Source organism: Microtus oregoni, unplaced genomic scaffold (genome assembly GCF_018167655.1).
Source record: "Microtus oregoni isolate MIOR12 unplaced genomic scaffold, Mior012 000003F_ref0000135, whole genome shotgun sequence".
In the NCBI taxonomy this organism is placed as follows: Eukaryota; Metazoa; Chordata; class Mammalia; order Rodentia; family Cricetidae; genus Microtus; species Microtus oregoni.
Window position 1 is genome coordinate 4,683,139 of NW_024543062.1, and position 16,920 is coordinate 4,700,058.

General features: G+C 48.5%; 1 protein-coding gene across 1 annotated transcript; it reads right to left on the minus strand.

Annotated features, from left to right (window-relative positions):
• Window positions 1–674: 674 nt before the first annotated feature.
• LOC121446558 (paired immunoglobulin-like type 2 receptor alpha) lies at window positions 675–12,392 on the minus strand. The gene is made up of 7 exons (XM_041649243.1): window positions 12,305–12,392; window positions 11,590–11,995; window positions 7,634–7,827; window positions 3,485–3,515; window positions 1,340–1,383; window positions 1,042–1,073; window positions 675–883 (listed from the first exon to the last, which is right to left on the minus strand). Exons 1-7 carry the CDS (start codon window positions 12,390–12,392, stop codon window positions 758–760), a joined length of 921 nt encoding a protein of 306 aa, XP_041505177.1. The 3' UTR covers window positions 675–757.
• Between the last annotated feature and the right edge of the window lie 4,528 nt (window positions 12,393–16,920).

Genomic DNA, 16,920 nt, shown 5'->3' on the forward strand with positions numbered 1-16,920 from the left:
TCTCCTACTGTTGTCTGTCTCTCAGTGTTCTTGAGAAGCTGATGAATGTCAGGGTTGTTGACCGCCAAGTGGTTCTAGTCAGAGCTGTGCAGCCCACGTCAATAAAGCAGGTCTCTGGGCTACTGCTGAGGTGTGCTTCCTTTCCTATCTCTATGGCAGAATGCCTGCTCTGGAGGGGACAGGAGGCTGGGGACAGCAGCGAGACCCAGACCTGGGGAACCTTCAGGATAGTGTGTCTGTGAGTCCTGGCTCTCCTTCCTGGGAGTTACTTGACCTTTGGAAAGCACCGTGACCATCTGGTGTTCAGTTCCCTGTCTCACGCCATCTCTCTAGGACTATTGCTGATGTCCTGTGCGGTGGTGCATGGGGACCAGTCACAGTCAGTGTGTGCTGGTCACTACACTCACAGATGTGGGTGTACATCGTGTGGACAGCTGCCAGCTTTTGAAGCATCCCCTGCCTTGCGCAGTTAGAAAAAAGTGATAGAGGGGGAGTCTAAGAGGGCCCACTACTAGTGACCCTTAATTAAATTTATTTAGACAAATTCTGTGGATCTGTTTATTTGTATGAAAAAGGCCTAGAAGCTAAAACAGGAAAATGCGTTTCTCAGTTTCTCTAAGTTCAAATCCCTGACTCTGAATTTCCGTCCTGGCCACGGGTATCTGTGACCCGTGAGCGTCTGACTGTGGTATCAGAGGAAGCTGGGAGTCTTCCTACTAGAAGCACAGGTGACTCCGAGATGGTCACCCAGACCCGCTCATTTGGTCTTCACGGTGGAGTATACAGTCTCTTCCTGGGGGTTCTCATGGACAGGCGGGCAGGCTGGTGTTCCTGGGGAGGTCGGGCTTGAGAGGGCAATGGAGGCATACACGATGTTGTTGTCCTGCAGGGGTGGGGACAGGGCATTAGATAGCAGCAGTGCAGCTGAGGCTCCATAAAGCAGCAGCTGCAGCCTGACTGTCCCCCCACACCTCTGACCTCCAACCTTCTGCCTCCATCAAGACCCCTTAACTCCTTCAGACCTGAGTCTGAATTGCTTACCTTGGGGTTCTCATTGGGGTCCTTATATCGTCCTAGAGAAAAAGAAACATGGAGTGTTGAAGTCAAGGTGTGTGACGGGAAGGGAGACAGATGGCTGGGAGTTCTAAGCATGAGGTGAGGACCTTGGTTCCATGGGAGGGACAGGGTGAGGGAGGGACAGGGGGAAGGAGGGACAGGGTGAGGGAGGGACAGAGTGAGGAAGGGACAGGGTGAGGGAGGGACAGGTGAAAACACTGAGGGAATGTTTGTCTAAGTGTGGGGTCTTCGGAGAAGAAGGCAGGAAGCTGGCAGAATTTACCTTTGGGCTCAACTTGCTCACATTTCTCAATTTCAATGAGTTCCCTGCATGAGAACAAGATGGGCAACAGATTAGAGGCTGGGCAAGAAAGAATTAAGACATTAGGTGCTGGGCTGGAGAGATGGCCCAGTTAATAAAGTACTTGTCACATAAACATGACGTCCTGACCTCAGACCCCGGCACCCACATAAAACTGGATTCTGGAGAAGCAGAGACAGGCAGAGAAGTCCCTGGAGTTCACAGGCCATCCTGGACTAACAGATGAGCTCTAGATTCAGTGAAAGACCCTGTCTCAGAAGATGAAGTGGAGGCTGGAGAGATGGTTCAGTTGCCTAAGGGCCTGCTTCCCAAACTTGAAGACCCAAATTTAGATCCCCAAAAACTCATGTTAAAAATGCTTGGCACAGCCAGGCAATAGTGGTGCATGCCTTTGAATCTAGCACTCAGGAAGTATAGGCAGGTGATTCTCTGTTAGTCTGAGGCCAACTTGGTCTACAAAGTGAGTTCCAGGACACTGCACCTACACACACACAGAAATATGTAATAACACACACAGGACTGGGCATGGTGGTAGTGCATGCTTGTCTTCTCAGTGCTCAGGAAGTGGAGACAGAGGAACTCCTGATGTTCACTGGTCATCTATCCAGGTCTAGTTGACGAGTTCCAAACCAGTGTGAGACCCTGTCTCAAAACAAATAATACAAAAACCCAAACAATAACAACAACAAAAACCCAAAACCCAAGTGGGGTCTGGTGAAATGACTTAGGAGGTAAGGCCATACGGTTAAGACTGACAACCCGAGCCAGACTGTGGTGGACACGCCTATATTCCCAGCATTTAGGAGGCAGAGGCAGACGGATCTCAGTGAGTTTGAGGCCAGCTTTTGCTATTAGAGAGAGTTACACGACAGGCATCAAGCTACAGACAATCCCTGTCTTGAAAAACGAAGAGAGAGAAGCAGGTGTGTGTGGGGGGGGGGGGGGAGGAGACTGACAACCTGGTCTCATCTTAGGGAGCCACATGTAGAAGGAAAGACAACTTTCAGAAGGTGTCCTTCGTCTTCCACGTGTGTGCCATGTGAAACTCATATCCACATACACATGCACACAAATAAGTCAAATGGAATAAAAATAATCATTTAAAAGGTATGACTATAAAACTCCTGAGAACACACACACTTATGCACACACACACACACACACACACACACACACACACACTCTAACAGTATCCTCTTTCATCACCTTGATTAAAACTAGAAGGCAAGAAAGTTTCAGATCTACTGGGTAGGTGCTCAGGCTAAGTTCACGGAAGAAGGGACCTGAGATCAGACTGGAGGAAGGGCATCTGGCCGAAGAAGCCACAGGGAGAGGAAAGAGGGAGGAGCTGGGGATGCAGTGTTGCTCTCAGAGTGCTTGTGTTAATTGACAAGGTCCTGGATTCCATCTCCAGCCCCTCATAAACCGGGTGTGGTGTGATGCCTGTCATTCCAACAGTTGGGAGGTGGAGGTGAAAAGATCAGAAGTTCAAGGTCATCCTTGGCTTCACAGTGAGTTCAAGGCCAGCCAGGCCAATCTGAGACCCTTTCTCAGAAAAAAATTAGAAGGCTCAGAGCAGGCCATGTGCAGTAAGGAAAAGAAAAGACAGGAGAGAAGGGCAGAGAGGTTGGGAGGTGAAGAGAAAAGGGCAAAAGATGTGGAAGACCTAGAACAAAGGATTCCTGGGGAGCGGGGCTCACTGACCACAGAGAACGACAGAGGGAAGAAAGGGAAAGATGGGAGAGCTGGTGGAATCCAGGCCGATGTTCAAGGCTGAGAGGATCCAGAGCCACAGAGAGGGAAGCCTAGGCAATGGAAGGAGAGAAGGAGAAAGACCCCATGAGGCCTGGGGTGGGGGCTGTTCTGGAAGGAGACTCCCTGAGACTCTGCTGCACCCCTTGTCAGTGTGTGAAGCTGGTGGCCCTGAAGAGCATGGCGTCATGGAGGACATGAAGGAAGCAGACAGGATGAGTCAGGGGAGGGGAGATGTGCAGAGCCCTGTGTGTGGTTCTCCATTGTTCTTCTAATGCCATTTGAAGGGGCTGGAGAGATGGCTCAGTGGGCAAGAGCACTGGCTGCTCCTGCAGAGGACAGGATGACGCTCACCTGGCTGGGGTTTCAGCTTCAGTCCTCTGGCCTGTGGGGGAAGAAACAGTGTCAGTGTGACATCCGTGCTGATCGTCCATCTGCCCCTCAGCTGTCCTCTATGTTCAGAACCTTCAGAGGACAGGGGAGCAAAGAGACCACCCCAGACAGCCAGAGAAGAGCCTGGACTACCTCTGCTGGGCTGCTGTCCCACACAGCAACCCCTCCCCCAAATCCCTGCCAGGTCCAGGCCCCACCCCTGTCTCCTTTGTTCCTTCACCAACCTTGAGTTCCCCCTGACCCTGCACCTGCTTGTCTACTCTGTGTTCTCCCCTTTTCCTTTTTGTGCCCTTAGGAACCGCCTCCTCCTGGATTGTAATTTACTCTACTTGTCTATGTGTCTTGGTGCATACCGTGCTGTTTTAATTACTATAGCGTTTTATTGTCACTCATTTATTATGGGGCTGGGGCTGTGCCACAGTTTGTGTGGAGGTGGAGGGCATCTTGTAGGTGTTGCTTCCCTCCATCATCTGGTTCACAGGAGTGGACACTGAAACTTTTTACCCTCGGAGGGCTAGTCTAGCCTTTTATCTTTGTAATTTATTTCATACTGCTTTACCTACTGTATTTTTTTCTAGAATTTTAAATTTTGTATGTCTGTTTTAGGGTAGATGCACATGAGAGCAGATGTCTGTGGATTCATGAAAGAGCTCCTGATAAGCCTAGAAATGGAGTTACAGGCGGTTGTAAACTGCCTGGTGTGGGTGCTGGGAGTAAACTCAGGTTCTCTGCAAGAGCATTCAGTGCTCTTAACTGCTGAGCCATCCCTCCAGCCTCCTATTGCAACTTTGAATAAACTCTGGGATCAGGCAGTGGAGTGCTCCATTATCGATCATTTCATTTCTGTTGTTGTTTATCTCATTTTGTCTTGTTTTGTCTTTGAGAAGGCATCTGAATTGCAGAGGATAAGCTGTTTTTGCCTAACTATCATTGTCATTTAGATGGGAATTGTATTGAATTCAATTTTTGTTGTATAAACACCTTTTTAAAAAAATCTTTAATTATTTTTATTGTGTGAATGTTTGCCTGTTTGTGTTTGCCATGAGTGTTCCTGGTCCCTGTGGCAGTCAGAGGAGGGCGTCAGATCCCCTGGAACAGGAGTTACAGGAGCCTGTGAGCCATCGTGTGGGTGCTGGGAATCAAACCTCAGTCCTCTGCAAGAGTATCCTGCTATAGAGATTTGCATTGGTATGGATCTTAGTTATTGATAGAAATTTAAGATCAATTGTGTTACACATATATATATTTCTGTTCTTGCTTAAGGTATTGTGATTGGGTAGTTCATTTAAAAATGTAATGTATAATTAAGAATAAAGGTTAATAGATAATCATCTATAATAGTCAAGCTTGTAGTCGTGTTAGTTAGATTTTCTAGATGTATAGAGATATATTTCACGTAGATAGGTATTCTTCAAATCTTTCAGAGACCTTCAGAATATGGCATTTAAAATGTTTAAGAACTTAAGACTTTTTATGAGTGTGAGATATATCTGCTCCTGGCAACACCAAGCTACTTCAAGAGATGATGGGCATTGAAGAGGCTCCTTACGGAGTCAGTTGACCATATGGCAAGAAACTGCTCTTGCCTGGACTGCTTTATAAACTGGATATGATGGACCCACAGAGAAATGACTGCTAAACTTGCCTAAAGGTGAGATAATCCTTCAGGGTTCCTGCATCATGAATGAGTCTGCTAGACATTCTGCAGGACACACACACACGCACACACACACACACACACACACACACACACACACAAATATGATGGACAAACTGCCAGCATAGGTGGAACTGTCTTTGAAATTTCCTGCTTTGTAAAAGAGTCTGCTGGTTACTATGGGCCTGTAGGCTAAAGATGGATGCTCCAATGATACAGAAGAACTTTGGGTGACTGTTCAAGCAGTGAGATGTCTATGTCAATTCTAGAGTTTTGGCAGTTGCTTACAATGTACTTCCTGCTGACTTACATAATATGGTAACCTTCTGGACACTTTGATTGAGTTGAAGAATAAATGGTTATAGTTATAGTTTTCCTTAATTATGATAAAAGATAAAATAGATATAAATATTGTAACTGTAATTCTTGCTTGATACCTGTTTTGTTATATGTCATTTTACTATGTTAAAAGTTAAAGCCTTCCTTTTTATTTAAATAGAAATGGGGAGTTGATGTGGGATTTCCCTCTGTATGCTGTGATTACTGTGAATAAAGAAACTGCTTTGAGCCTATAGCAGAGCAGGGAGGGGCGGAGCAGAGCTAGGCAGGGAGGATTGGACTGAAGGCTGGTAGGAAGAAGGGCAGAGTCAGAGAGAAGCCACGAATCCTCCACCTGAGGCCGACACTGGGAATTTTATCTGGTAAGCCACAATCATGTGGTGATATACAGAATAATAGAGATGGGTTAGTTTAGGATATGAGTTTTGCCAGAAATATGCTTAAGCTATTGGCCAAACAGTATTGAAAATAATATGTTTTTTGAGTGGTTTTCATGACTAGGCAGTCGGGATGAAGAAGCGACCCTTCCCCCAACAGTATCCAGTGCTCTTAACCACTGAGCCATCTCTCCAACCACCTAATATAGACATCTTAATTAATTTTTCCATTTTCAGAATGAGATTTTTCCTACTCACCCACTTCCTCTGTCATTCAACAACATCACTGTTATTATTCAGGCATCTGTAATGGCCCCTGAGGTTCAGACAGGATATGTTCTCAGTGCAACCACTAACAAGTTCTCCTGTGTACCTTGGCTAAGTTCCCGTTTATAAAGTGGGCCTTGCTCATCTCCCATCTCTTCTTTTCTCTCTCTCTTTCTGTTTCTCTGCCCTGCTCTCTGTCTCTGTCTCTGTCTCTCTCTGCCTCTCTCTTCTCTTCTGCTGCTCCTGTTCCAGAAGCTGGTCTCCCTTTGCCCATCCCTTTGCCTCTGTTATTAGATGCTTGGGACCTGACTTACAAGGTTCTCCCTGTCATCTCCTGCTTCCTCCACCAGCACCACACTACTCAAGAGTTCCTGACATGGTATTTTTTTCCTAGAAGGCCAGAGAGTGTCCTACATGACTCTCAGCAATTACCGGACTATTCTGTTGACAGGAGAGGGAGAAGTTGAGATGAATTTTCATGGAGTCATGATCCTCCTGCCACCCCCCTCCCAGGTGCACAGACTGAGGTGTGGACCACAGTGGCAGTCATTGTTTTTATTCTTAATTGTGTTATATATATATGTTCACCATGTATGTGAATGTGCACAGGCTATGGTATGTGTATGTCAGAGGACAACATACAGGACCGAGTTCTTTCCTTATGCCCTGTGTGTTTTAGAATTTCCAGTGTCTTGACGTCCTGAGCCACCTCACTGCCTCTGGCTGTCATTATTTATTCTTTGACACTGTATGTAATTTTTCTTCCTTTGAGAGCTCCTCTATTCTCCCGTCTCTCCTCTGACCATGTCTGTCAACACCACAGCTCCTTCTAAAATAACAATCCAATCCCTTCTGCTTTCCCTTTCCCTGGCTCCTCCTGGGCAGGCCCTTTGTCCTCTGATGACGAAATGGCTGAGTCAACAGAGAAGAACTGAGTTTGGACTGGACTGTGAGGTTCACAAACTGAACCCTCAGAGGTCTCACTTGGAGAACCAGCTTAAAGCAGATTCCTAGTGGGGTTAGCAGTGCAGGCCTGCAGTCAACCAAACTGAAACAACAGCAACAAAAGACCCCAGCTACTCTAAGCAGAAGCCTCAGAGCCTGACTCTGGACTCAGGAGGTCATCAGGGATCTGCCCTGGGGAGGCAGGAAGCCACCCTTAACTCCTCAAAAGCTGTCCACTTTGCTGTTTTTAAAGACAGGGTCTCTCACTGGGAACCGAAGCCCAACAATTAGGCTAGTGTGACTAGTCATCAGCCTCGGGGATGATCTTGTCCCCCCTGCTCAGCACTGGGACTATAAGGATTGTGGTGACAGATCCTCAAGCTTGCGCGGCAAGTACTTTACTGACTGAGCCATCACCTGAGCCCTAGGATCTGAGCTGTCAACCATCCCCTTCGATGACTCTGGTGCAGATTTTCCTGTGGAAACATTCAGGAAGTGTGATGGGGATGCAGTCTGGACACTCACCTTTCCTCCTCTTCCACCTGAGGAACACCATCAATCCCAAAACCCCAGCCAGGAGTACAGCAGCAGCCACTGCCACCCCAACACTGGTTCCCAGATCCAGGGTCTGACTTTCTTCGCTCATCTGACTTTCTGTGGACGTGAGGGTATTTTTGGTGTGTGCAGAAGTTGCAGTGGTGGGGCTTGCAGAGGTGGTCCTGGGGGCTGGGAAGAGATGAAGGAAATCAGCATGAACTTCCCCAGTAGGAGTGAAGATTCTAGAGAAGCCTCTGCAGCACTCTTTGCTATCAGACACTGAAGCAAGGGACTCCAAGGAACTGGAATCACCCAAGGAGTCTCAAGCTGGGAGAAGGAAAAGGCAAAGCTTGGAGCCAGCCAGTAAAGAACTGATCTCCCAGAAAGAGAGTTCACACAGTTCTGACAGCTCCTCAGATCACCTTGCAGGAGAGACTGGAGACAGAGGATGATGGCTCACTGTGGGCGGGGCCACACGGGACCTGGGACTGCTTAGCTGTGCTTGTGTCTTGTCTTCTATTTAGTCCTAAACCTCAGGTCAGGATGGGTCAAATCCTAAATACAGAGTTGGGGGTTGTCACTGGACCTTCTTGTTTCTCCTCCAATCTGGTCAAGCTGAGCGCTGGGAGGCTGTGACATCATAGAGTAATTGCCCAATCATCTTTTCAGGAGAGACTTATCAGAACCAAGGGATCCCCTAAGGGCTAAACCCAAAGGCAAGGCTTTTGCATTCTTGCATTGTGAATAAAGTGGCTGTCCTTTGCTGTAGATTTTTCGCTGTAGCTGGCTTCCCTCCTGTTACATATTTGGGAGTTAATTCCCTAGTTCAGAACAGTTTCCCACTGCCAGGCCTGTTCCTCTCTCTTAGGTAAGCGCAGAGATCTGCCTTCCTGCAATTGTCTTTATCAGCAGGCATTTGGTCAGGGCTTAGGGTCCAGACATAGAGCATCACCTGCCCAAGCTGCTGCTCTTGTTTTACCCCACATAAAAGATTCTTACCTCCTAAGCTCACCTTCACCTCAGTTAACTGATGAATTTAGTTCAGGACTCTCAAGGGCAGCAGGAGAAATAATTAACTGCAACCCAGAGAAAGACCCACAACATCAGGATCACAACGAGTGATGACAGCATAGCCCAAAAGCAATAATCTAAGAGAGGCCTAGCTGTTTTCTTTGCTTAGAGCAATAAGTCTAACTCCAGACCTAGATCATAGAACTGCATTGTCTGGTATCTCGTCTCCATTGAGGGATGCGGGATGGGGAGTAGCTCTTAGAAGCTCACACAGGAAGAAGGGAACAGATGCTGAGGCTGAGAATTGGGTGAAAATGACAACTCTATTTCCTGGTAGGAATGTCCTCAGACGTTCATTTCATCCCTAACAAGGATCAATCTCTAAGTCACACAGATCAAACAGTCATTTTCTAGTAACAATCCTTGTTAGAACAGAAGTAGCCTGCCAGGGTGGACAAGGCTGCTCCTTAGACGTGAGTTATTGAACAAATTCTCAGTGCCAGGCAAGGCTTGCCTCCCTGTGCCTTATCAGTGAGTGTGGTTCAGAGCCCCCAATCCCACACAGACTATTGGCATTGCTCTTGGTTGCCCACCACAGGTAGATGGTAACAACCTATTGCACAAGTTGCTGCTTTTTTGATGTAGATATGAAAATACATTGTAAATTGTATGAAATATTTAATCAAATACAACTAAAATCTTTCTGCCATTTGTTTAATGTGTATGTAGTATGTGTATGCTGAGTGTCGCTACATGCACCTATACACACAAGCACGTGAGCGCACACACACATACACAGAGGATAGAGATGTGCACCTGAACATGCATGTGTGGACAGAAGAGGCTTCTGTGTCCTCTTATAACATTCTCCATCTCTTCCTCGGGGGCAGCTTCTCTCTGTGAAATGGGGGCTCAAGCATCAGCTAGACTGAAATCCAACAAACTCTGCAATCCTCCTGCCTCCACCTCCTTGGTGTCACAGCATATGCAGGGACACCCAGCTTCCTCCGTGGGTGATGGGATTTGAACTTTGGTCCTCACAATCACAACGCCACTGCTCTTAACATTTATTTATAGATGGAGTCCATGTAGCCCAGACTGACCTTGCATTTGCTGTGTAGCTAATGACCTTAGACTCCTGATCTCTTTGCCTCCACCTTCCACTGGGATCACAGGTTTGCACCTCCCGACTTAAAAAACAGTTCTTATCTCACTGGTGGAGCAACCTCTAATCCCAGCATTCGAGAGGAGGCAGAGACCTGCAGATCTCTGTGATTTCTAGGTCAGTGTAGTCTACATAGCAAGTTTTGGGCCAGCTCGGGCTACGTAGTGAGACCCTACCTCAAGTATAAATGTATGTAATGTACATTTGAATTTAGCATTATGTGGTCCAGTGGCTTACAGTGCATCCATTTTGTGGAGCCAGAGCAGCCATCATTACTATTCAGTTCCAGGATTTTTTATATAAAGAATTTCCCTTGTTGCCCCAATCTTAACAGGAAGTGTAGGCAAACATGTATATATCTATACTTATATACTACCTTCTTTCCCAAAATGTCCCAAAATAACAAAACAAAAAACACAGTTGTTGGAAACACAGTGGTTGAGTAATGACTGAGAAGGAAAGAGTCCCATCAGCCACTGTCATGGATAAGGTTAGAGTCACTAAGAAAGTGTAGTCCCGAGAGGAGAAAAGGCAGGTCAGCAACTGTGGAGATGGCTCAGTCCAGAAAGCACTTGCCCTGTGCCCTGGTTAGTTATTGTGTCAATTTGACAAAGCTGTAGTTATCTGGGAAGGGAACCGCAGCTGAGAAAATGCCTCCATCAGATTGCCCATAGGCAAGTCTGAAGGACATTTTCTTTATTTGATTGATGTGGGAGGGTCCAGCTCACTCTGATGGTACCATGTCTGGAATGGTGGTCCTGGATGCCTTAATCAAAGCAGGCTGAGCAAGCCCAGAACGCAAACCAGTAAGCAGCCCTCCTCCACGGCTTCTGCATCAGTTCCTCTTCCAGGTTCCTACCTTAGGTGTTCTTTCCTGAGATATCACACACTTTCTTTGTAAGATAGGCCATGTGAGCCCCTTAACCTCAACACCACAGGAGATGGGGACAAGAGAATCAATGCAGCTTCTTAGCCCTTCAGCCTAGCCCAGAACAGTGAGCTCCAGGTTCAGTGAGAGACCCTGCCTCAAGGGAATAAAGTCGGTCTTACTAGAGGAGGATTCCCAGTGCCTCACTCTGGCCTTCCCAAGCACAAAAATGTGGTATATGTACACACACACAAACATACAAGACACACATGCACACACATACATATTTGCTTACACCATATTTACATGCTCCACAAAATCAAGATAGAAGGAGGCAAAAAATTGAGCGAACTCCAGCAAAGGCCATGTGTCTATAGTTGAGAGACGCTTGGAGGTAAATGGTCCATGTGGGGTCTCTTGGTCCCCAGCATGACCTGGGGCAGGGGTTGAATTCTGCTGGTCTCCATGTCTCTCTCCCTGTATAATGACCATGAGAGGGCCCAGCAGTGGTGACAGGTGGCCGTGGTAACACCTACACGGTGACTAGGCTGGGACTGAGTGGAGGCTGAAGTCACAGCTGCCACAGCGGAGGGGAAGCGACCAGAAGACCTGGTCATGGTGAGAACGTGAGGGAGAAGAGGGAACTGAGGGAGGGGAAAAAGAAACTGGGGCAGGGACCCAGAGGAGGAGGGGTATACATGGGGGCCAGAAGGCACCTTCTGTAGAGGGCACAATGAGGGCGTAGCTTTGAGAGAGATGCTAAGGCTTGCAGGTGATTATGGGGAAAAGAAATGTAGAGCTCTGGAGAGTGGATAGAACACACCAGAGGAATCTGGGAAGGATCAGACTTGTAAGATCTCCAATGACATCTATGGTATAAAAAAGCCAGGAACACAGGACTGACCTGGGATGTCCTCTCTACGGGTGATGGTGAGTCGGGTCCCACCAATTGGCTGCCACTGCTCTATGCCATGTTTTGTGTTCAAATAAACTCGGCAGATGTACACTGTCTGGTCCTGCTCCTTCAAGTCTAGGATTCTGAGGACTCCGGATGTCTGAGGCTGTGTCCAGTTCAGGATGAGCCGGTCCTTGAAATGCTCATGGATGAAACCCGAGGAAGAGTTGTAGATATATTCCCCATGGAAGTGCTGCCATCTCCAGAGAATCCTCATCTGTGGATCCTTTGCCAACTCCCAGGGGAAGTAGAAGGAGAAGGGGATCTCGATGGAGCCGCCCTGCACACCAGAGAGGCGTGCTGGTTGGTTGACACCAAAGGTATTTACTCTGTTGGATCCTGCTGAGTTCCCTGGGAAGGTTGGGGAAGAATCTGAAACCATTGCAGGGGATGGAAAGGACACCCCAGAGCTTCCCGAGTCTCCACTACAGGCAGGAGTAGGACTAGAGAAGGACTTTTCCCATGTCCCACTGTCCAGTAGGGGACAGGATAGACAGGAAGAGTTGAGCTGGACCCACTCTGAAGATAAGCTCTATCTTGTGGCTCAGAGGACAGGTTGGTTCTTCTAGCAGTCACCTGTCCACAGGACAGCCCACTCTTCCCAGCCCCACTCACCCCTCCTGTGATTAGGTCACCACTAGTGAGGTTCCCACCACTCACCAGCTTGCAGGCAGGCTGCTGGGAGCAGCAGAAGCAGGACCGAAGCCATGTCCGGAATTCCTCCGGGAAGTGAGACCAGCAGAGCCATCAGGAAGGAGAGGAGGCCCCGTGGAGGAACCCTGGGTGCTCAGAAGTTAGGAGAGAATCAAGGTAAAGTGACCGACATTCCCTGGGTCTTCTCATGTGGAGGACTGAGTGGGGGCAGGACCTCCCCATCTCCACCTCCTTGTGGCCAGCAACTTCCTTTATCATTCTGGCTTCTTCTTTCCCGTGTTGCAAAAGATCCACCCTTGGGCCTTGAGCCCAGCCCCCATTTTTTTTTTTCTGGAAGATGCAGCCTTAACCTCTGCAGGCCGGGCTCTCCTCTCTTCAACCTTGACCTCCTGTCTCATCCAGTCTTTCCCATTCCCTATGCAGCTGCAATCACTGTTTCCTCAGCTCCCATTTCCTCCACTCCTGCCCTCCCCCCAGTCTGTTTCTCATTATGTCTCTTATGTCTCCCTCATGTTGGTTCTCTCTCTCTCTCATAATCACTGTTAAGGGATTGTTCATTTTCTGCTCACCAGACATAGCGAGGCAGGAGGTGATGAGGAAACACATTCAGTCCCAGCCCTAGCTTGGTGCCCCCACCATCGTCTGCTCTTTGCACTCTTGCTGCCTGTCAGGGACTCCTCACAGCAGCCCTGGAAAACTAAGGCCCAGTGGACACTCTCGCCCTGGCTGCTCGCTGCCGCTGAGTCTGGAATATTCCTGTGCTTCCGGGAAAGTTATAGACTTGTCTGCTTCACCTCGACAGCGACTCCAGAGCCACTCCAGCTTCTGAATGAGCCTTTTTGCCTCCCACCACCCTTAACACACACTCAGAGGAGGAAACCAAGGGTCAGAGAAGACTGGCACAGGTCACATGACTGCCACACGGCAGGTGACTGGAATTCAGTACCATCGAGTTCTTGTATTCCTCCACTCCACACTGACTTCTGGCTGCCTGCTCAGTGCAGTCTCTGAACTCTGCTGACAGACATGGAAATGCTGCTATGCTCCAGGGAGGCTGTTCCCACAAAACACTTGAGTGATTCCTTCTAGCTCTGTCTGTTCTAGAGCCTCTTTGGATGCAGTGGGAAAAGAAGGCTCAGAGCAGCAATATGTGACTCATGACATCGCCTGGGACATCTCTGAGACTGGACACAGCTGGTCCATGATTAGAGCAGTCGTGAGATGTGGGGGCAGTGGCTGTGGTGGCCAAAGGGCTGCTTCTGTAGGAGGTCATCCCACCCTTCCCCATGCAAGATGCTCTCAGTTCCTTGAAGGGCAGGAAGACATGATTGTATTAGAGGAAGTAGCATCATTCTCCCTGAGTGACGTGGACAGCGGTGACTTCCCATTCCCTTAGATTCCCTGACATTGACTGCCTTCTCCATGCTTTCCTCAGGTGACTATGCAGCCGCCCTCTGTCATGTCTGCTTTCTCTGCCTTCCTCACAGTCCCCATGGTCCTCTGATCCCTTGACCTGAGCTCTCATGGTCATGGACCTCATTCTCATGGCCTCGCTGTCAGCTGCACATGGACGCACTTCTGTGTCCGTCACCCAGTCCTTGGAGATGCAGAGCACAGAACCTTTGGAATGATTTAGCCCGAAATGGACCATCGGTCAGGAGAGGGGACTGGGCCTATTGTCCCTGTCAGAAAGCCCCCCCCATTGGATGGGGTCTCATGCAGCCCAGGCTGAGCCTTGTACTTGTTATGAAACCAAGGATGATTTGAACTCTTACAGAACCTCCTCTCTGCCCTCCCATGTTCTGAGTGACAGGTGTACCCCCATCGTGTCCCTTTGTGCCTTGGTGGCACACACCTTCTTTCTAGCATTGGGACTCAGAGGCAAGTGGACATGTTAGCGTGAATCTAGCCTGGTAGTGTATTGAGTTCCATCCAGGATTTCATAATGAGACCTTGTCTCAACAAATCAAACTAAAACACAACAGAACCATAAAAACCAGATTGATAAAATATAAGAAAGGAATAAACAAAACAAACAAATAAGCAAAACCAACTAACAAAACAAAATGTCCAAGGTATACGGTGTCTGGAGTAGTAAAGCCGAGTGTTGCTCTCTAGTCTCCACATGCATGAGCATAAACTTGCATGCGTGTGCATGCATGTGTACACATGTGTGCACACTCACACTCTCTTACACACATATACACTATCATGCAAGGCACCTCTCACAGCTGATCATCCAACACCTTCTGACCGAGTCCTCATTTTGAGTAAACACGGCCAGAGAAAGGTTGTGAGCAACAGCGAAGCTTAGAGTCCCAGCTCCTGCAGGACCTTGTGAAAGAAGCATGGGTAACAGCAACACAGTGCCCAGGCCGGGTCTCAGTACTCCCAGTGCATGGGACTGCAGTTACTTCTGCTACCGAGGAGTGGCCAGGATCAGAAGACACAGCAGCCATGTCATGAAAATGGGGACATTGTTCTGAAGAGCCTTTGGGCCTGTGTGGAGAGGTGACAATGGGGAAGGGGAGAAGGGATTGGGAGCCTGAGGTGACATCAATGGAACAGGGAAGCCAGAGGCCTCAAACCACAACCAGGGTGGCTCACCATGGGTGATGGGAAGTTGGGTCCCATCAATCAACCACCAAGTCTACAAGCCTCTGTTGTGTTTACAGAAATACGTGGTCTAGTCCTTCTCCTGTAGGTCCAGGGTTCTAGGGCTCCAAATGTCTGTGCAGATGCAGGAACCAAGCTTCACTTCCAGGCTTCATCTGGTCTTGCCCTACTGTCTGGTATCTATGGGTAAAAGTCACCCAATTGCAGAGTCTCTAGCAGGGGTTGCCCTCATTAGGCCTGACCTACGTCAGCTGCTGGACTCCAGCATTTTTGTTTGTTTATTTTTGAGACAGGGTTTCTCTGTAGCTTTGGCACCTGCCTTAGAATTTACTCTGTAGACCACCAGGCTGCCTTCGAATTCACAGAGATCCACCTCTCTCTGCCTCCCTAGTGCTGGAACTAAACGTATGTGCCATTACTGCCTGGCTAAGTCCAGCATTTTTATAGAGCAGGTTCTGGTGTGGTCTATAGATGCTCAACCTCACTGCTGCCACCTGCTGGCCCCTGAATCTCAAATCATGGGCTCTGTTGTTACAAGTCCTAGACTCAGTTTGATCCCCATAGGACCCTGCTGTGGGATGGTTTCTGTCCAGGATGCTGTAATCAGTCTCCTGCAGTGACAACCACATTTCCCCTGACAGCAGGGACTGGGCGCTGGAGCCATGACACTTTCATAGGGGCTGGGCACTTTCTGTGGAAGAGCGGCCTGGGGCTGTGGGGTGCACACATGGGGCTTTCGCATACAGGTGACCACGGGGAGTGTCAGACTGCAGTGTTAGAACCTAGCTGCTGCTCAGGCTGTAGTACAGGTGTGCCCTGCATCCACAGAATAAATACGTGTAATATTAAAAGTTAAAACTTAAAGTGGGCTAGGAATGGTAGTCCATGCCTTTAATTCCAGCTTTGGGGAGGCAGAGTCAGGGGCAAACACGAGTGGATCTCAGTGTGTTTGAGGCTGTCCTGGTCTATTTATCAAGTTCCAGCCCAGCAATGGGTATGTATATTTTGTCTCATAAAAACCAACCAAGCAAACAAACAAAGAAATTCAAGATGGAATATGTCCTGAGTAGTAACACCTGAGTTTGTCCGCTGGCCTCCACATAGGTGAGCTCACACATGCACACATGTGCAGCTGAATACAGGCACAGACACGTCATGCAGGGAGACATCCATAGCTGATGTGCCCCACATGTTTACCCAGTCCTCATCCTGAGTAAACACGGCCTCCCCAGGCCAGCCTCTGTGACTCTCAGACTCCAGTTCCTGATCGTGTCCCCAGCATTCAGACCCTGATTTTATACCCAGCTGTGTTTTCCCATGAGAGTGATGGCAGAGAATAGACTCAACCCTTCCTGCTTCTGCCGGAGCCATCCAATTCCAGAAACTTCCCTCAAATAACACATTGAAGGGCAGATTGGCCCCACCCCAGCAGACAACTCATAGATGAAAACTGTCCATCTGTCCATCCATCTGTCACACTATCCATTCTCCTATTCCTTGAATTTTTATCCCCAGTGACATCTAAGAGTGCCCAGAAGGAACCCAGTGTAGCTGCCCAGACTGGGTCCCGAGAGAGTTGAGCGGATCCTAGAGAGGGTAAGATGATGACCTGTGGTGTAGACAGGACACTCAGGCTGCAGCTAGGACATTACAGTAACACAGTTGCTCAGCCCCCATCTGAACCCTTCTTTCTCACCAAGGATGACATCATCATCTTCATCTTCCTTCTGTGCTGTCCACCCTCAGTGTGAGCACCTCCCTGCACCTCTGTAGAGGGGAGCCCCAAGAGGAGACACTTTACTGTGTCCAAAGCCCAGTGAGTGGCGGGGTGACTAGCTCAGTCATGGTAGCCTGCTGGCAAACATGGTGCTGGAGTAGGTGCTGACAGTTATCCATCTGAATTCACAGGCAAAAGGAAGTGAACTGTATCTACCCTGAGAATAGGAGAACTGAGAGACCACCTCCGCAACGACACATTTCCTCCAACAAGGCCACACCTACTCCAC

What these genes read in the sequence shown, in the direction of transcription:
- LOC121446558 (XM_041649243.1), bottom strand. Translation starts at nt 12,392, where the DNA reads ATGGCTCTGCTGGTCTCACTTCCCGGAGGAATTCCGGACATGGCTTCG. An exon ending in CAGGTGGAAGAGGAGGAAAG is followed by an intron (nt 3,516 to 7,633) that starts GTGAGTGTCCAG and finishes CTTCCCCCACAG; the next exon opens with GCCAGAGGACTGAAGCTGAA. An exon ending in TGAGCAAGTTGAGCCCAAAG is followed by an intron (nt 1,074 to 1,339) that starts GTAAATTCTGCC and finishes CTTTTTCTCTAG; the next exon opens with GACGATATAAGGACCCCAAT.